We start from the raw sequence: 20,918 nt of genomic DNA, 5'->3' as shown, positions 1-20,918 counted from the left end.
GGCGGGGGCGGAGCCTCCCCAAGGGTCGGCGCGAGGGGGCGCGAGAGGCGGCGGTGGCGGGAGGGGCGCGAAGCCGGGCCCGTCCCGTCCCGCCTCCCGTCCTCCGCCTCGGCATCGTCTCCGCGTTGGCCCGGTGTGACCCCTCCTGCTCCGCCTCCCGGGGTGGTGAGTAGGGGAGCCCGGTGGAGGAGGTCTTTCCCGGAGCGGAGCCCAAGGACGGCGGCCAGAGGTGCCCCCCCCCCCTCACCGCCCCGGGCGGGCGCCTCTGAGTGACACGTCTGCCTCTCCTCGTCCCCCCCTTCCGCCGCCGCCGTCTCTTCACGTCTTCCCATGTCACGATAGTCGCCAGCACTGAGGTCGGGGGGGTTGCTCGCGTGCGGGATGCCGGGCGCTGAGGGGGGTCAGCACCCAAGGGCGGCTCGGGGCGCCGGGCCGCTGCCAGGAAGGGAGGAGGGGGAAAAGGCGGGCGGGGCCGGCGGTGCGGCTCCTCTCGCTGAGGGGAGCGGCGGGAGGCGCGGGCCGCCCTCAGAGCCGGCGGGTGAGGATGGCCGCCGCGGCCTGCCCGGCGGGAAGGCGTTTCCGTTCCCTGTCCCGTGAGTAAGAGGCTGCCGGCTGGGAGACACTTGTTTTGGCTGCGTCGAGTCGTTTTGTTTCTAGGCCGGGCGCTGCAGATAGGCACCCTGCGTTCCAGAGCAAGGTGTCAGCAAAATGCTCAATAGATCCTGGTTTTCCTCAGTGTGTATGAACGGCAGCTGTGGCCAGGAGCCCAGCACGGGAGGGTAATGATGCACACGTGTTTTCCCCAAGGGACACCTGCAGTCATTCTGATCTGGTGGTAATAAAAGCAAAAGAAAAAAAAAGTCACAGTTTGTTTTATTCTCAGTGATAAAAAGACATTGACTTTTTCACAGTTGAAAGCAGATTGGTACCTTAAAACTGCAACAAGATGCAGTTATAACTGTGACTTTTTTGTGTGCAGGGAAAGTGTAGGCAAACAAATACATGGTATCTGTTCAGATGAAATGAAGTAATGCTTCAGAGTTTTGTGTTTGGGTGTTTTTCTTAATACCTCTCTGCTTTTTTTTTTTCTTTGTTTCAGGGTAGCCAGCCAAAGAAGTTATGAATATCATCTATGGTCTAAAGTTGCCCTGCAGGAACTGTGTTTTCTTTCATTTGGCTTCTTTGACCAAGCAGGGGAAGTGCAATAATCTCTATAGGTGTTACGCAGGATATTGCCGAACTCGAGTCAGTTGTACACGAGATAGATGCCAACGGCTGGATTGGAGTGGAAATGCTAGAAACTGTTTTCTGACTGGAAGCCCTGACTCCTATAGAAACTTCATTGGTAAAGGACTGAGGTGTCTTTGGAATGTCCCAAATACAGAAGTATACAAGAATGCACACCACAGTTTGGGAAGGTTTTGCTTCCAGTCTTCTCGACCACTGAGGGAGAAGATCACATCGCTCCAGAGCAGTTCTGTAGGGCAACTCGCACGTAATTTTTCTGCTTGGAGCATTCAGATCATCAGGTCTTTTCGCACATCACCGTCATTTCAGGCTGCACCAGTTCCTCTTTTCTGGATTATTGTTAAGCCAGCTCAGAAATTATTTGCTATCATTCTTGGGAGGTAAAATACTATCTTACTTCCTCTCTCAGTGTAAGACCCCATTATGCACAGATGCATGCATGAGTTCATTGTTTTTTTGTGGAGAATGATAGGTGTATTTGTAGCATTTTCATTTAAATATCTGTGCAAAATTTTGTAGGACTGGGGCCCAGACTGACAGTCTACTCAACTGTGTTTCCCGTATCAGAGGTGTTACATGTGTCTTTTGGTCTTCTCATTCTCACTTATATGTGGTAGAGGGAGATGAATTAAGACACTAAGGGGCATTCCCTCTTCTGTGGGAGGGAAGAAATGGAGTGGAGTAGAAGCCAATTACAGTGTAACCTTCGATAAGCTCTTACAGGAGGTGAGACTGTAATAGAGAATACAGCAGTTTTTAATTCCTTTTTAACTATGTTCTAAGTTGACATTGTTTGTATCTTACAGGAGCATAAGAAAGTGGTGGAAGGCACTTCCTCCTAATAAACGGGAACTTTTTAAAGAAAGTGCAAGAAAAAATAAATGGAAGATACTCCTGGGTGTCAGCAGCTTAGGGCTTTTATTTGTCGTGTTTTATTTCACTCACTTGGAGGAGACACCCATCACTGGGCGCACTCGACTGTTGGTGTTTGGAAAAGAACATTTCAGGGAACTGTCACAGATGGAATATAATATGGTAAGATTTTAAAGACAAATTCAAAATACTCTAAAACTGTTGATGCTTTTTTTTTTTTTTTTAGTGACAAGATAGTCTAGTTAATGAGATGGGCAAACAAACCTTGTGGTGTCCTTGATAAGTTTTGAACTTCATGCTCAGAACCCTGCAGAGCACCCCCATCAGTCCTTCTCTTGTCCCCTTTAAGAGTTCCCTTTCCATCAGCAAACCACTCAGGGGCACATGATAGTTAAAAAGCACATTACATGTATGTAGCAAACACTTCTGTGTTATTGTAATATAACAAGAAATATGGCAATCTGGTAGCAGCAATAAAAGCATAGCTAGTAGGTATATGCTGAGATCTGTCTCATTTTCTGTGCTGAGTTGAGCATTCTTTGGCACTTGTTTAAGCTTATCTCTTCTAAGCTGTCAATTTGTAAGGTAATACTCTCCACCTGCATTCAGTTCTACTCCTTTTTTTTTATTGGATCAGCTCATTTTTGTTTAATTGTTTTATTTTAAACTGTCCATTGCTCTAATTTCTGTACCTTTGAGTTCTGTGACTTTCTGTTCTAAAGCCTGTGAAACTTGATAATCTGTATACAAATGTCACTGTATTCCTGCCTGACAGAGAATGTGAGATAAGAAGAGAAAAGAAGTATATATTCAAATTACATCTTTAGTATAAATTTCTTTACCTTACAAATTACAACAGAAATACACAGATACAGAAAAATTATAAATTCAAATGGAAATTCAGGAAGGTATAGAAAGGTTTGCCAAACTGTAATGCCAGGCTTAACTGTGTATTGGGAAAATGCCAAATACAGGAGGCTGTAGGACCAAGTTTATACTATCTTGGTTCTGATCTGTGGCCAGTTTACTTCCTTTCAAGTTTATTGATCCTTAACTTGTGGGTCTGAAAGCCTGAGCTCTAATATATTGGCTTTGGCTATATGAAAGAAAAATGTATTAAAACTTAGTTAAATCTAAGTTGTGTGTAGCCACTAAATTAGTTTACCAATTAGTCATTTACTGTGTGTTTGTTCTGCATGGTAATCAATGAATTTCTTGTTTTCAGTGGATGGAGGAATTCAAAAGTAAAATGTTACCTGAGACAGATGCACGCTATCAGGTTGTGGAGAGAGTCGTTGGTCATTTATCTGAAAGCAATAAAGACATCCCACAGGTCTCGGCGCTCGAGTGGGTTATCCATGTGGTAGACGAACCAGGTGTAAATGCTTTTGTGCTCCCAGTAAGTTGAACTCAATACAAAAGTTATTAGTAATATTGAAAGAGCATTTTATTTATATCTTCTACTTAATTTTTACTCTCTTTACAGAATGGTCAAGTGTTTGTTTTCACTGGATTGCTAAATGCCGTTTCTGATATTCATCAGCTGTCTTTCATTTTGGGACATGAAATAGCTCACGCTGTGCTGGAACATGCAGTAAGTATTTAAAGAAAGCTGTCTAAAATTCTTACATTAATTCTAATTACTTTAATTAAGATTTTTTCTGTCACTACCGACCAAAGTTTCAGTGTGACTCTTTCTAATTAATGAAAAATTGAGCTTGAAATGAGATTATTCTGTTACAGTATATCCTTATTACTCATGTAATACTTAATAACTGTCAGAAGTCCTGTAGTAGTCAGTGTTAGCACAAAGTCTGCCAGTGCTTTTTTCGTAACTCTACAGATGGATCATGGCTCACTGTCAGCAGTCATTTAGAACTTGGTCTGGAGATGCTTCTTCTCCTATAGAACAGCCATAAAGAACTAGAGGCGCTCAGCAACTTGGTTTGTTACTCCCAGGCTCATTAATATCTACAGAAGTGGATATACTTTAATAAACTACTCAAAAATACATGATAATTTTCTTATAGTAGTACACAGTTTTAGAATGCCAAACTCCAGAATGCCTGGAGCTTGATTCTGCATGTACAGATGATTGCTTTCACAGACTTAATTTTTCCATATCCTGATGTGAATGTGTTGAAGTTGGTAGTTCTTTGCTATTTGAACAGAATGGCTGTAATAATTCTGTTGTGCTTTGTATATACAACTATGAAAAAAGAGGATGGTATAGAAATATGGCTCATGCTCTTCTAGATTGGCATGATTTGCTAGAAAGAGCTTCTTCCAAATTGATTTCTTTCTGTGCATGTCATTTTAAAGAATTGTATTCATTACCTGTCCATAAGTTTGAGAAGACATAACGAGATGCTTGTAAACAGAAGGATCCTGCTAAAATTGCAAAACTAATCTGGAAATGGGTAAATACAATTTAAAGGCAGTGGCAATACAGGAGAATTGCTTTACTGCATCTTGCAGGATTTTGGATGAGAAACAGTTCACAGCATAGTTGTTTGGGCTCAGCTGAGCCCAACTAAGTTGTTAAACTTCTAAAAAAATATTTCTGATAATAAAGAGAACTACCTTGTTTGTATGCAGCCTGTGTCACCCAAGTGGCAAGAGAAAAGTGTTGCATAATCTGGCTTGTAAGTGCTCCGATCAATTTGTTGCATGTCAAATAGAGCTCTGAAAAACAGGAGAATTGCAGTTTCTTTCTTCAGGATTTCTCAGTTTCTGAAATCAAAGGAATGCAACAGAAAATAAAAAATAAATGTATTGTGCCTGGTGTCCCCTTATGCCATTAGTGTTCCTGTCTAAATGATGTCTATCTCTTCTCAAGTTAATGTAAAGAACAGTCGTCTAGGTCTTTGTATAGATTTTTCCTTCCAGCTGAGATGTTTCATGACCTTTTTTTTACTAAAGAACTCTGCATGCTGCCATCATCTTATCTGAAGCTTTGAATCTCTCAAATTGGGAGATGGCCACAATATATTTGTTCCAGTTGGTGTGGATTCTAGACTGAAAGTCCCTCGTATCCAGCTGGATTTGTTCGTGCAAGCAGAGGAGCTTGTGTTTGCCCTGTTCCTGTGGCTGCACAGAAAAAATATTAGTGATTTTTACAGTGTTTCCAAATTCTATTATGCTCTAAAGAAACATCAGACAGTAAGGAATGAAGATGGGACCATTTCTCTTTGCAGGCAGAGAAAGCCAGCCTGGTTCACTTCTTGGATTTTCTATCACTCATCTTTCTCACTATGATTTGGGCCGTCTGTCCACGTGATAGTTTGGCAGTTGTTGGCCAGTGGATTCAGAGCAAGTTGCAGGAGGTAAGACTGACATTTTGTATTATCCTTCCTCAGTTCCATGGAAAAACATTTTTAATCTTGGGTAGATAGTACTACTAAATAGTATATTTGGGGGAAAAGGCAAGAGGAGAAATATTATAAGCAAAAATCAATATTTAAGTATGTTTTTGAATGAAATACATTTTTATAAATCTCCATCTGCTTTAGTCGATATATATTTTCATTTGTCATCTTGAAGAGATTTAGATCTCCTTAAATGATTGGATTTAGCTGAACAGGCTCTGAGTACCTGCTTGCCAATTAAGTTAGATGATTGTCTTTTTGAAATGTAGCTCACCCTTTGAAGCTGTATGTGTTGAAATGCCATGTTTTTATTTTGAGTAGTTGTTAAATTGTTTCTAAACCAAATAAAATATATGGTATTCTTTAAATATATTCTTAGTGGTAAGATTGGTTTCCAAGATAAGAAAATTGAGAATCTAAACACTCTTTAACATGCTATAATAAATCTTACTGAAATAATCTCTTCAGACAGCGTGTATTCCAATAAAGTAAAATTCAGAGGCTTTGTGGTGCCATTTTTCTTCAGCAGTCTAATCTACTGTCTGCCTTGGGACAGTTACTGATCCATTTCTTTTTTAAAAAGTGGGGTTTTCTTAAAGAAATTTTGCTTACATTGTAAAACTTGAATCTGAATTTAAGTGAAAGAGCTCTTTGGTTTCTTTGACTTCTCTTAATGTTTTTCCTGAGATTTCCCCCAGTTCCTCAAAAACATAAAATTAAACATAACCAATCTGTTTTGGTAGTCCTTATGCTAATGGGTAGATGTGTGGATTCTGAACATATATTATCTCTAAAGAGCCTGGATATTTGTACAAGTAGCTAAGAAACCAATACATTGATGAATGCTAGCCAGCATTTTGAAGAGCTGAATCTGGAAAAAGCAAAGTGTGAATCAATCCTGAGACTGCTCATAACTTAGACAGCAAGATTTAACTCCCTGTCAGCATCTTTTCTCCTTTTCTAGACTAACTGTAACTGATATTTTGGCATCGTGGATTGGAGTTGTGCTTTAGATTGCAAATGGAATCTGGGTTTAAGCTCATAGTCTTAGTGTGCTGTAGAAAAGATCTATCACATATGAGATGTTGTACAGTAATGTCCAGGTTCAAAACTCTGATCAAACTCATCTTCAGTAACGTTAAACGTATCTGTATGTAGTGCAGAATAAATAAGTGATGAATACTTGCAACGCTTTCATCCCATATATAAAAGATGAATAGGAATTTTTGTTTCTGTTGGTCACCCAGGCGTGCAATGTCTGTTTGGTTATTTAAGCCATGTTGCAGTAGTTGCTTCTGTCTCATATTTGTTTTTCTTTTGTGTCCTCAGAGGCTTAACTTTTTCACCTACCTACTATTGTTTATTTTTTATTATTGACTTTAGGTAGTTTCCAGTGACTCTTTGTAGGCCTTTTTGCATGTTAGCTCCAGTTCTGCTTTTTTTCTCCAAAGCTAGTGGGTTTGCTTGCCTTAAGAAATTGTTACATTTTCTTATGCAATTCATTCATGATTGTTCTTTAGTCATATATTTCTGAAATGAAACATATTGGCTTTGTTTTTACAACAGCAGTTATTTTACATGGGAACTAAAGCCTCAGAATTGTTCTTGGAATAGCACAAAGCATGACTCTGAGTTTTACTCATGTCCCACACACTAGTATGTACAGACACAGTTCTTCATATTCCCTTTTTTGTGGACAGTCAACTTACCTGGAACTTCCTTTTATTTAACATACACAGATAGCTCGGGTAGTTGATCTGAAAAATCAAATCCATCTTCTTTATTTTGTCCAATTTCTGACAAGGATTTTAGATCAGAGTTTGAAGATCTAATTTTTCATTCCAGCGCATTCACAAAAGATTTTTGTAAAAATTCATTTTTCAGTAGCAGATGAATAGTATTGTATGCTAGGTGCCTTGAGACCCTTTTATGTGACCACTGCTGAGACTTTATTGGCTAGAAGTGTACTGTGAAAGAGACCCCAAGTTTTCTCAAGAGATTCAGATTATCTTATAGTTTTAATTTTAGATCTGAAGAAGAAACATACAGAATTCTCAAAAATTGCAAAGGATGCATTTTAGTCTCTTGTATTTTAATGAAATTTGGATAATGATCAGAACATAACAAATCTGGAACCTTACTGGGTCATAAACTGTATCTACCCTAAGCATTGCCATATGGAGTCACATCTGAGTCTCTTTAGGCTCCTGTCTTGTCTGTGACTGGCCAGGAGCAGATACGTAGCAGAAAAGTAAATGAAGTAACAGCATTTATAGGGTGATAGTTTCTTCAGATGCCATCCCTGCTTCCGTAGTCTGCAGCATGAGTAGGTCCTGAACTAGAGATTACATTAGTGTTGTGTTTATTTTTAAAAAAACAGCCATATTTTTGTTGGCAGTATTGGGACAGACTTATAGGTAAGTAGTTATACCCTAGTGCTTCACTGTAAACGCAACTAAAACTAAGGGGTAAGAGTTTAAATACTGATCTTTCTATTACCATCTTCTTGCTGTCCCAGATCTCTCTTTCTAGATGGTCTATTAAGACACGTGCATTCAGACCATCAGTTTCCTAGTGCTTCAACTTCTCCGACTCTCTTTTGAGATGGATGCTACCTCTGCTGCCTCTGTTCCAGTTAGTGCTTTGGGTAGTCCTGTTGCCTCTTACCAGTTTCATTTCCCTGTCCAAGAAATGTTTAATAATTAAATAGTTTATCTGGCTAACTGGGAAATGGTGCTTCAGGAATACATGACAGACTAGCCAGGGATATTTTTGTCGTTTAGTGAAAATAGGCACTCCAGTAGGCCCAGAGCACTTTTCAAGGCAGTAGATATATATATTCCACTTCAAATGACTTTATCTTCAGAGGATTATAAAAATATATTTATAATTGGAATGTTTAAGGTCTGTAAGGAAATTAAGAATTTAGAAAGTAACCTCGTCTATGCTATCTCATAAACCAGTGTATTTGGCTTGAAAAAACCTGTAGAGGACCAGATTTGATTGGCTTTATTTTTGACCTAGCAAAGCAAAACTATCAGTACTACTTTAGAAAGAAGGAAAAGTTACAGATATCTTTATGTGCTCAAGGGATTGGACCACTTCTTTTGGTGCTCTTCATTTCTATCTGGTGTTTTTTTTCTTTTTCTTTTTGGAACCTATGAGGAGGACATGTTTCTTTAACCATATAAAGAGCTGATAAAACCTCTGCCTCTTCACTAACCTTGCACATCCCCATTCTTCAGTTGATCTTTCCGAATCGATGCCTTGGCCAGAATGTTGTGATGTGTTCCTTATCTCTGCAGGAGCAGGTTGTTGTAACAAGTCCTGATTTGCATTTAATATAACCTGATATGCTTGGGCAAGGCTGCCCAAATTTACATGAATTATATATGCCAGAAGATCCTGAGTTATATGATGAAATAACCATTTGAGAAAACTACCACTGTCTCTTAGTGTGTACTAAGACAATGTCATACCCTAGTAAAAAGGGAGAGGAGTTGGTCAGATTTATGCCTTCTAGTTTGATTTCTCAAGGGCAATTTGCAACTTGTGTTGGGGGATAATCATGGTAAAGGAGTGATTTCTGCATGAAAATGTTTATGGCTACATTCCGTCCTGTGGCTCTTTACCATACCAAATAGATCATACCAGGTTTAAAGACAGTTGTCATAAAAGTTTAAGGGAGCCACTGGAGTTTTTTACAGATAGTAAAAAATCTTAATGCCAATTTTTACATACATACAAAAATCTTAATGCCAATAAAAGTGAAGTGAAAACATTCTAGTTTAAAGTTGACTTTGACCCTTTGGTTGCTGCAAAATGCTGCGAGACTGGCTGATGAGAGGGGCCGTGAAAATATGTATAATTTGAATTAGTTGCCACTGAATACAGGATCAATGAATTACATATAATGGAATTAAAGATTACATTAAGAATATTAATACTGATCACATGCAATGTGAACATGATAGATAAACACCTTTTCTTATGAGAAGGTTGGAAAAATAGCTACAATGCTCTGGCTTTGTACACATTCAAACCCCAGGAACAGAGCTTTGATGTGTTTCTTTGCAGTTTATTTTTGATAGACCGTACAGCAGAACATTGGAGGCTGAAGCTGATAAAGTGGGACTTCAGTTTGCAGCAAAGGTAACTACAACTGGTTTGTTTTAATAGCAATTTACCTGACTTTTTCCAGTTTTTATTATAATAAGAGGGAGTTTCACACTTTGTACAGAGGTAAACTGTGTGTGGGAGGGTTCCCAAAGTTTTAAAGATAGGTAGATTAAAGAGGTAATGGGAAATAAAACAGTCTGTAGGGAAAGACAAAGTCATTCTGGCTAAATTGTATGTAATAAAATTTAAGTTTGTAAAGTTATGCATTATTGACTGCACAGTATACTTTGTGTAGTTTATTACTATTAGAAGAAAAAGCTACATATTTATAAAGAGGAGAATGCCAAATAATGAACTTCCATAAGTAGGATATATTTAATTGTATGTAAAGATATAAATTGCCCTTTAGAATTTTGTTTCACTTAGTTTCCATCTATTTTGAGGAATGCTTTACTATATTGTAGTGCACCTGAAATATTCTGATCTATAATACCTATTCTCATAGCAATACAGCAAAATTTAAGAACTTCTTGATATTGTGATTATATTTTATGTGATTGCTGATAATTACGAAGTATATCAATATTGTTCTAGTATTTAAAGATTTAGTCTAAATACAGCCATAAAAATAATATGGCTTTGCTAAAGTAAGACAAAAATTTGGTCAGAAACTACTCAGCATTTTTTTCGTAATTTGTTTTTTTCAGTCACTTTTTTTTTGTCCCTGTGGATTTTAATTCTGAATTAAAGAAACTAAAACAACCCTTTCATTTGTAGCCAAGTGCAATAGAGCTAAATAAGTGTTAGATAACTATGAGGGCAGCACCATCTAGTGTTAATATTTCATAAGGAAAATTTCCTTAATCATTATTAATATTTCTTCAAGCAAGAGTTTTTAAAATTAGCTTTGATTCTGAGATTGAAACTGCATTTGTAGTTTAAAGTCATCTAAGAAGATAATACAATCCATTAAAAAAATGTACTTACTGTGTGGGTGCTCACTTGCTTTGTAATACCTAAGATGTAGGGCCATACCAGAAAGAAATAAGCAAAGTGGTATCTCGGCTTGTGCAGATGATCTTCTTATAATAATAATTTTAAGAAATAAATTCAAAGGATAAAGCACCACTTCTGTATTTCTGGGGAAATAAAAGTCATTTTCTTACCTTCCGAGTACTTGTCGCTTTTTCTCTTAAACAAATGAAAATTATTGTAAGAAATCTTGTTCTTTTTTTCCTCTCCACTTAAATGCAAATATAAAGGAGTCTGTTGGTGATATACAAATGCCATTCTTAAAGTTTGTGTTCCGTGACTTTCTATGGATAAATATACACTTATGTAGAGAGAGAGAGAGAGGGATTCTGCAGAATTACTCTTTCAATCTATTGTGGATTACACAGATCACCCTTGAAAAAGTCAGTGTAATCACAGAAAAGCCTTTGCTGTTCATTTTTAGAGATATTGGAGTAAGAATTATTATAACTTTATATTTTTGACTCTAAACATCTTTCTGTAAATTTGCCTCAATCTGTAGAGATGATTAAGTTTGTTCTGCTGTACTGCGTCTAGCAAACATAACTTAGAATAAGCAGCTGGTTTTTTTTAAAGAAAAGTATATGCCAGAAATCGTGAATCTGTTTTTCTCCTGAATTGTCTACTTCAGGTGTAAGTTTTTTAAAATCAGTGGAATTACATAGATGTTGAAAGGAGCAAATCCAGTGTCTATCTGGATGAGTTTTTTACTGCGATTAAGTATTTTAAAACAGCCTTTTCCTGTCAGGTATGAGGGGAAGCATCTAAACAGGCTTTAGAGTTTTAAATTTTAAAATGTCTTTTGTAATTCAATATCCATTAGAATGTGTATTGTATTACTTTAAAAATATAGTGGTGTATACTTTTCCTTTCTGTTTTCAGGCTTGTGTGGATGTACGAGCAAGCAGTGTATTTTGGCAGCAAATGGAACTAGCAGAAACCATTCAAGGGCAGCCCAAGTTACCAGAGTGGCTCTCCACACACCCTTCTCACGAAAATAGAGCTGAGCACTTAGACCGGCTTATCCCAGAGGTGAGCAGAGTTGAAGTGTGTCTTTTCCTTTTAGGAAGGTTGCCAGAATTAGTATGGTATTGATTCTTGAGCTACTTTGGTATTGATTCACAGTCTACTCTTTTAGCATTTTGCTTATCTTTCTCTTTATCCTTACAGAAATTTTCTGTTACAAGGCTCTCAACCTTAAAGGTTTTTTTTTTTAAAGATAGCACAGGTAAAATGTAATTATATTCTAGGGTTTTTTTCTTTCCTGATTTCTGTCCAAAGTGTAGTATTTTTGCTTTTGAATGGCCTTCCTGATATAGGTATGGCGGTGTCACAGGTCTCATCCATTCTTTTCTCTTTTTTGCCATGTCAGAAGCCAGTGTTTAAGTTGGATCCCTTAACTGACTTGACTTCTCTTGCTTTGGTAGCTAGCACTAGGCTGTCGAATAGAGAATGCTCCATCCTGTCCTACCTCTGTCACTGATGTGGGATTGAATATACCTTGAATAACTGCCTCAGAAGAATGTCAGATCCCCAATAGAAGATTTCTTAGATTTTGCAGCCTGCTTTTTTTTTCACATCTCTATTCCATCACATAAGGGAGCAAATTTTACCCCATTCGAAGGAACTTGAGCTAATTCACACAATTGCCCATTAATCTGCAGTCTTTTCTCTGTTCTTACTTTCAGATTTCCTCTCAGAGGAAAGCCAAGTGGATAGCTGCTTGGGGATTCTCTTAATTTGATGTGCTACTCGCTGGTAGCTTAAGAACAGAGAACTGTTCAAAGTTTAGTTCTTAGTTTGTTTACTATTTCTTTAAATAGTGTTTTTTTTTACAGAAAAATAACATGGATTGGTTTTGCCTAATTAAAAAACTTTTTAAAAATACAGTGTTAAAGCACTTCACAACAGCACTGTTTTTCAGCAGGCTAAACTGTGTTTGGAAGTTCTCTTTCTTATAACCAGCTGGTAATTTCTTCTTCTTTCTTTTTTTTTTTTTAAACTGTCAGTCACTTTAAGTCTTTCTCAATTCCAAACCGTAAAGACAGTTGAAGATTTAATTGGCAGAGGGAGCACTAAAACGTTGAGGTGTTTGCTGATTTCAAAGGAGAAAAAAAAGATTGTCATGAATCCTTTGATGAGAATGAATGCAGTAAATATTTTAAATGATGGCACAAATCAAAATCAACATTAGGGGTAGGAGGTTGGAGACTGGCTAGACTAAATATTTAAAATTAATATACACAAATTCTGTACTTTGCAAAACCAGATTGTGAGACTATTTTGATGGATTATCTGACACATTAGAGCAGCTGAATGGAAAATGATACTTGTTGTGGAGCCTCAATTTTAGTTAGATTGAACATAAAGGATTCAGGATTTTCATTTTTTTTTACCCCATGTATGAGTACGAGTTAGGGACAGACCTGTTGGAGAGCAGCGTAGGGGGAAGGGACCTGGGGGTCCTAGTGGACAGCAGGATGACCATGAGCCAGCAGTGTGCCCTTGTGGCCAAGAAGGCCAATGGCATCCTGGGGTGTATTAGAATGGGTGTGGTCAGCAGGTCAAGAGAGGTTCTCCTCCCCCTCTACTCTGTCCTGGTGAGGCCACATCTGGAGTATTGTGTCCAGTTCTGGGCCCCTCGGTTCAAGAAGGACAGGGAACTGCTAGAGAGAGTCCAGCGCAGAGCCACGAAGATGATTAAGGGGGTGGAACATCTCCCTTATGAGGAGAGGCTGAGGGAGCTGGGTCTCTTTAGCTTAGAGAAGAGGAGACTGAGGGGTGACCTCATTAATGTTTATAAATATGTAAAGGGCAAGTGTCATGAGGATGGAGCCAGGCTCTTCTCAGTGACATCCCTTGACAGGACAAGGGGCAATGGGTGCAAGCTGGAACACAGGAGGTTCCACATAAATATGAGGAAAAACTTCTTTACAGTGAGGGTGACCGAACACTGGCACAGGCTGCCCAGAGAGGTTGTGGACTCTCCTTCTCTGGAGACATTCAAAACCCGCCTGGACGTGTTCCTGTGTGATATCGTCTAGGTGATCCTGCTCCGGCAGGGGATTGGACTAGATGATCTTTCGAGGTCCCTTCCAATCCCTGACATTCCGTGATTCTGTGATTCATACAGTTACTGACTGGCTTATACAGTGGTAATGAAAGAAATTACTTCTTATGTTTTACCCGAGGACTGAGCAAATAAGTTGAATAACTGAGCAACTGTGTAGAACTGACAGTCATGTTATTTCTGTCTTATCTCCTGTAGTTTAGCAGGTGGAGCAACCTTTATCTTTTTATAGTTGCTCTCGCTTCCCAAAGTGGTGGAGGCTAGGAAATTTTCTTCCAAAAGATAACTGAGGAGGAGATGTTTTCATTTGCTTTTTACCTTAAACTTTCTTTGGAGTAGGGTGAGAAAGCAGGGGCCCAAGGCTTCCTGTTTTTAACAGAAGTTCACTAGATAAGTGAGGTTGATACTACAAAAGTGGAATAAAAATGAAAGAAAGTATGTTGAGGTGTTGTTGGAGGCTTGTTCTTGTCTGAAGTGTTGACTCCCCTTCATGAGAGCTGCCTTCTTGAAGCTGGATCTCAGGCATTTAAAGGGTACCCCAGGGCTTTGTTGCTGTTCAATATCAGCGCCTTTTTGTTTCATTGTTCACATACTTACAGCCTTTTAGAACGTATGTTTACCATATATTAATGGCCATTAGATATTCAGAGCCCAAAGGAGAAGCTGGGTTTTGAAAAGGGCCTTTTTCTCTCTCTAGTATCTCTCTGTGAAGAAACTGTGCTTCTTAAGACTCAGTGTCAGATCCATCGTGAACATTGTTGTGTTTCATATGCTGATGGTTTTGAAGCCGAAATCATTTTCAGAATGATACAATATGTATTATTAGACCAGCTACTGTAGCTGGGGGAAATAGGGGCAAGTTTTTGGACTTCTCAGGGCACACGGATGTTTCCCTACAGACTTCTAAGCAAGTTCTCAATAAGATGCGATCATATAAAGTGAGAAATTTTTTTCAGGTAATGAAATGGCATGTCTCAATGAGGTGACTTAACAGTCTCAGGAAATGTAAATTAAAGCAGGAATATCACAGGGATTCTCTTTTCACACAATTAAAAGACAGGGGGCAAATCAAATGAGTTTTAAAGACCTTGCATCTGGTTTTCTGAACAAGTTGGAAGCTACAGCCAAGCTGAGGAATTAGTAAATAAGAGAGTATAAGCACTTACAAAGTGGTGCTATTCTGGAAAGGAAATAAAAGAAATTAAAAATATTTACCATGTTTTTAAAGGATTTCCCCCTCAGACTGGGAGAGATTTCGATTGTAAACTAGGAAAACAGAATATGCTGTTAAATAGGAAACTGAAATCTCCTCGAATTCCTACGTGGAAGGTGGCGAGATGCTCGACGAAGCCCTACACATTTTATTTTCAGAAAAAGAAATCTTAAAATAATTTTGTAGTAGCAGGAAGGATGTTTACCATTGTTCTGGAGAGAAAAATTGTGCAAGTGTAGTGCCAGAGAGAAGCTATAGGATCTTCTAGTTCACCTCTGAACCTTTTATTTTAATGTTCTCTGAGTTGCTACAGTTTATCTACCTTTTTCCTAGTATGCCGTTCAAATAGAGCACTGTACATCAACTGAAGCCTCAGCTATACTGAACAAAGCAGAAGGTTATCTACTGAGCCGTGCCTGTGACACAAAAATTCATCTTGATGTGACATTTGCTTTTTTGGCATCATGTTGTTGGCTCAGATTCCATTTTTGATTCACTGTAACTCCCGTTTCCCACTCTTTCTTGTGGAAATTCCATGTTGAGATCATTTTGAGAGTAATACTAAGTTGGGATATGTCACCTCTACTGCTTTTGTTCGCTAGGTCAATTAACTTGTCAAAAAAAAGTTAATTAATTTACTTTGGCAAGACCTATTCTTGTCAAATCCACATTGGCTGTTTGTTATTTTTATAATTGTTTGGGTAGTTGGTGCTTATTCCTTAGTCTGCTGCCATTTGGATATTGAAGATACATTTATTTAGCTTCCTTTTCAAAAATGGGTTGATATATTTGCCCTTTGCTTATGATATGAAGATTACTGAAGATAGTTCTAGTACTAGAGTGTATTAATTAAGCCCTATCAATGTGAAAACTTAAAGGAAAATAAGAATAAAAAATACTGACCTGTGTTTCTATCCTCTCGATAAAGTGGTTTTATATTTTGTAACAATTTTTCTTTTCTGTGCCAAGAGAAGCAGTGAAAGATTTGAAGTGTTAGCATTATATATAACTTGCTTGTCTTCTCCATCAAGTCACAAATCTATCCATTCTTTTAATCATCTTTTTACTACTACTTCATTTGTAGAACCTGTTGTCTTCCCTATGCCTGCTAATTGTAATTCATATTGCAACTCAGCAAACTCAATCTGATTTTTTAATTTTTTTTTCTTTTTTTTCCCCTGCACGCTTGTGCTATTTCTTAGTTGTTGTCAGAATTGCAAGGTCAGAGCGTAAGTCAGCCCTGCCAAGGTAATCGCAGTTAATGCACAAGAGACTATAACCCTTGGCCTGGTTTGTGGACAAGAGAACGATGTGGCTTTTATCCTGAGAGAGCTGACAGCCTGAGAGGTAGGATGCACTCCAAAAGACTGTAGGGGTCGAGATGCAGCAGTTAGCCTGATACCTGTGACAATGGTGAAGGGTTAATACTGAGAGCTAAAAATTACTTGTTTCTGTATTTGTCTCTGCTGGTAGGCTTTATATGAAAGCAATAGGATGAGGAGGACCTTGCTAATTCTTATGCCTTCCCTCCTCTCAGCACGCTGCAGGAGGTGATTGCAATTGTATTGATAAGAAATACAGCTTCACTTTTGTTACTTACAAGCAATAGTTTTGATATTTTGAGATCTCCTGAACCAGTAAGCATGCGGGTGGTGTTTGCTCCGAACAGCAGTACTTCTCTCTTAAGGTTAACCTGAAAAGAACAGCATTAAAGTGCTCTCAGTTCCCAGTGAATCTATGCACTCTCTCTAGCTAGTTAACCTTGTCTTGGTTCTGTCTGTCTTTATTGAGAACGCTCTTCAGTAAAAACAGTCCATGAAACATGTTCTTATTCTAATATCAATATGCGTGTGCTTCATTAGGAATGCTTTTACTTGTCCTCTTATCCAGACTGTCAAAAACCAATTTACTTGAGCAATATTAAATTACCAGATTTGAAGTTGCTAGTGATTTTGGAAGTACAGTACGGCTGACTATGTTGGGCTGTTTAATCTTTCAGGAAAAATTATACTGTAAGCTCTTCAACTTGTCACTGGCATCTTAATGACATTCCAGAGCTACTGGCACAAAACAAAATAGCAGCAGTCAACTAAGGGAAAGAACACTTTCTAACTAGGGCTGAGTGTTGCATGGCAGTCACAAATGTACATACAACGGCAGCTTTCAGTAGAGTGTGTAGCCATAGCTGTCTGTAACAGTGAGGGGACATGGCACCATAGCTTTCCATTCTCATACTGCAGTCTTTTTAATCTGAGTTGATGCAGTTGAATAGATAGATGCCTTCTACCCCCTTGGACAGCTTTACGTCTAGCAGATATGCAAAGACATCCACAGGGTAAAAACGTTAACTCTGAAGTATTGTTTTTTACCTTTACTGTTGTGACTTTAGTATTTTAGATAAGTGAAGCCATGGATATAGGGCAGGCACTATATAGCTACGAAAACCAGAGATATAAAATTGCTAAATTAGTTTAAAAGAAGATTATGTTGCCCTTTCCAGGATACAGCCTAAATCTTTATATTTCCATTTACCTTGAATAATGCTACTTGACATTAATGCAGTCTTGCAGCAGCTTATGTTCTGGAAGAGAACAAGAGAAAACTCTTGGTTTGTCATAAATGTCAGTTTAGAAATTAATTGGTCACTGAAGCAGAAGAGTGTTCAGCAGTACAGTTACATTTGGTGACTACAGCATGGACGATCATGCTGTGGAAAAACAAATACTGAAAGCTTTATTAATATTTTTTTAAAGTTAGACAAGAGGAATATTTGCATGCCTAATCCAGACTTGTGTGTCCAGTAATTTGAATGTTACATTTCAGCAAGGAGAAGCTGGAGAAACTCTTGCTACATTCCTGGAATGCGTCTTTTTCCAAAACTAGTTGTTAAATTTTAATACTACTTGTTTCTAGCCATTTACAGCAAACTCTTTATCAATTCACTGTAGTAAAGTTAGGGAGAAATATGTTTTGGTACTTCCTTATTCAAAGAAATGAGTTAAGAAGCTCTGCTCTTCTGTTTTAAAATCTGCTGTAGGAAGATGTTTCCAGTGTGTCCTGTGGCAGAATACCAGATTGTTTCAAAATGATGGGCAAATACTTATGCCGAGGTGTACTGGAATATTTGATTTGATATTTCAGCCAAATCCAGTGTATAGAAAGCAGATTAAAAGTTTCTTCTCTGTTTCTTAAGTGCAGTGCTAGGACTGCTATGAAAACCGTGTTACCTTCTTCCTTCTCTTTAATCCATCTAGAACAAATGAATCAACCCATGCTTTCTACTAACAGTCCCTAGTACTGGTCAGGAGGCACCTGGCTACAACTCAGGGCAGGTCTGGCCATTACTTTTCAAGAATGCATGGTTATGAAGTGAAGTGGAATAAAATATATGTTTGAACTTATTTTCCCATGAAAGAATTAAAAATAAAGCTGAATGTTAATCTGCCCATGGTTTTATGCTGTTAATTGAGGTGAAGATACAGATAATATTGCATAAAAGTGACCATACCACAGTGACCATTGATCAATGCCAAATATCAGGCTAGTTTTAGACTTGGTGTTTTCTTGGTGTTTCATTTTGCAAATCTTGAAGAAATAGTTCTCAGCAGAGATGTAGAACCCTCTAAAATTCTACATCTAATATTTTGCTATATGATACATAGGATCTTACTTTTCTTGATTAGTTTAAATGGGTCTTGTAGGAGAATCCATGGATACTAGCAGGTCTGTGTACAACCGCTTGCAAAGTACTGCATCGGACTTAGTTGTATGGTCTCCATTGTTAACTCTAAACCGAGCTGCCTGTTTGTATGGACTAATTAAGGTGTGTTCAGCTTTGTTAGAATGAATGCCAACTTAAGCATCCTTTAAAACAGCTGACTTCATACAGTTTTATATCAATATCTCCACGGTACCTCTGAGACATGAGATTCGTCCATTGTCACACCTTTCTCAGATTGCCCACAAGACAGGATGATCTGCGGGGAGTGTGCTTGTGCTAATGGATGTTGATTCTCTGGGAAATTCTTTGGCTCCTTTGTGCCTCTACTTTCTAATCTGTAGAATGGAAGTGATGGCACTTACTCAGTGAGCAAGAGTAACTTAAAGTTTGGTCTCTTAGTGCTAATCTTTTTATCCAGATAAATTTTTACTTTCTAGAGATGTTATTTTCTCAGAGTACTTGGAAGCTGTGTATTCAAATGCTTCTTGGAGATGAGATCACTTGTGTAACTAACCTCAATGATACCGCTCAACCATCTGGATCTCTGTGCCAAACAAATTAAGTGTCCATTAAGTTACTGGAGATTTTTCCCTCCTTTTTTTGAGTCAGACATCTATATATAGTTACTTCAATAGTAGAACATATCTGATGAAGTAAATTATTCACATCCCTTTTTCCCTTGATGCAGTCGTTTTAATTTACATTCACATGTAAATTAAAAGGTAAAAGGTACTGATGTGGACAAGTATCATATAAAGAAGTTGGAGAACTTCCTATCTATGCTGTACCTTTTAGAGTATCCATTCTTCGAGAGACTGAGAAAATTATTTTCATTCTTCATTTTTTCCATTGTTTTACCATATTGCTCCATTTCTTCTCGGGAATTCTTGGTTTCTGTTGAAAAGTTGTTCAGTAACAGCTCAGACTCAGTATTACACTCACTAAGCTTTATGTGCAAATGCAGACCTTACTGGAAAGCCAAATCGCTGACTGAAACCTTTTCTGTTTTTCTTATTTAAATGAGCTTGATTTCTTTTCCTATGTATTCACAGGCTCTTAAAATAAGAGAGAGCTGCAATTGCCCATCTCTTTCTGGACCAGATCCTCGCCTCATTTTCAAACTTAACATGCAACATCTCCTGGAATCGTCTAAAGATCAAGAAAACCCAAATTCTACAAAGCGAGATCTCTCAAAACCAAAACTGGATTTCCCTCACACTCAAAAAGTGGAAGATATGCCAGTAACTTTTGCAGTTAAACCTACAAACTGATAATAATAATTTTCACATTTTCTGAAACTCGTGGTCCTTGAAGGTCTGTCTTATAACAGAAATTTGTCTTTGAACCATAAAGGAGATGTAGCCACTCATATTCTATGTTGCTTTTATGTGATCTCTCACTCAAAGCAATAAGGAGCCATGCCCACACAAGAAGAGCAGCGTGTTGGAGCAGAAAGTTTCTTATTCATCAAGAGTTACTAAAATAAATCACTTCTCAGGGGAAAGATAATCTCGTACAATCCAGTCACACAGTGTAATTTTCAGCTTTATCAGGCTCACCTTGATCAGAGGACAGATGAGCCAGAAGCGTCCCTAAAGCAGAGGAAAAAGTACAATTTTCATCACTTAAGTTGTCTGGTTTATCTTGCTGTAATTTGGGTTAGATCTGCTCAGCTTCATTTCAGAAATAATGAGGAGAGCTTACCGCCTGTTCCACATATAGAATGTTTAAAAATACTGAGCTGAGATGTGATAATAGCCTATGGGCTATATACACCCCCACTTAATTAGGTGGATTTACTGCTGGGATTTTTCTTCTTTCTAAGGCATTTTAGAATACGGATTGATTCAACATTTCTCTTCAAAGCAACCTGAAAGGGTTGCACAAAGTTCAGTCTAAAAAAGGAGTTAAATAATTTTCAAGGAAGTCTTTCTTCTGAAAGAAACACTGTATAAGAACCAGTTTGTAGCGCTAGAATTCTTTGCAAGGATAGCTGTTGTCTTTTTTAAATGGTCAGGGTGCCTCCTCAGAGGCCAGTTTTACTGCAATGACATTTCATTTGGATATATCCATTTGGATAGAAGTGATTGCAGATGTGGAAATATTTACGCAGTAGACAAATACAACAGGATTTCTTGCCTGCGCAGCTTTTGCAGCTGTACCTTATTCTAGAAGGTGACTTCTCTTGAGGAAACCGGCATCTAATGCTGAGCATCCCCTCCTCCCCCCAGTCCCCCTGAAGCCACACATTTTGTGCCACGGAGACCAGTATGC

At 38.3% G+C, this 20,918-nt stretch overlaps 1 protein-coding gene across 3 annotated transcripts; it reads left to right on the top strand.

Moving 5' to 3' along the window:
• The first annotated feature begins 46 nt into the window (after window positions 1–46).
• OMA1 (OMA1 zinc metallopeptidase) lies at window positions 47–20,015 on the top strand. 3 transcript variants are annotated; one of them, XM_068407049.1, is made up of 9 exons: window positions 47–165; window positions 1,100–1,628; window positions 2,055–2,283; window positions 3,347–3,520; window positions 3,608–3,715; window positions 5,319–5,447; window positions 9,567–9,641; window positions 11,523–11,672; window positions 19,697–20,015. In XM_068407049.1, exons 2-9 carry the CDS (start codon window positions 1,120–1,122, stop codon window positions 19,913–19,915), a joined length of 1,593 nt encoding a protein of 530 aa, XP_068263150.1. In that variant the 5' UTR covers window positions 47–165; window positions 1,100–1,119; the 3' UTR covers window positions 19,916–20,015. The 3 variants fall into 3 exon arrangements, with proteins under 3 accessions (XP_068263150.1, XP_068263149.1, XP_068263151.1); XM_068407048.1 differs by having other exon boundaries at window positions 47–356; XM_068407050.1 differs by lacking the exon at window positions 47–165 and adding an exon at window positions 575–593.
• The last annotated feature ends 903 nt before the right edge of the window (window positions 20,016–20,918 follow it).

The sequence above is a fragment of the Nyctibius grandis genome, chromosome 8 (assembly GCF_013368605.1).
Source record: "Nyctibius grandis isolate bNycGra1 chromosome 8, bNycGra1.pri, whole genome shotgun sequence".
NCBI lineage: Eukaryota > Metazoa > Chordata > Aves > Nyctibiiformes > Nyctibiidae > Nyctibius > Nyctibius grandis.
This window is presented reverse-complemented; position numbering and strand designations above follow the sequence as displayed.

Excerpts from the sequence above, each read along its gene's own strand:
- OMA1 (XM_068407049.1), top strand. The coding sequence starts at position 1,120 with ATGAATATCATCTATGGTCTAAAGTTGCCCTGCAGGAACTGTGTTTTC. Across the intron at positions 1,629-2,054 it reads TTTGCTATCATTCTTGGGAG|GAGCATAAGAAAGTGGTGGA; the intron begins GTAAAATACTAT and ends TGTATCTTACAG. Across the intron at positions 3,521-3,607 it reads TAAATGCTTTTGTGCTCCCA|AATGGTCAAGTGTTTGTTTT; the intron begins GTAAGTTGAACT and ends CTCTCTTTACAG.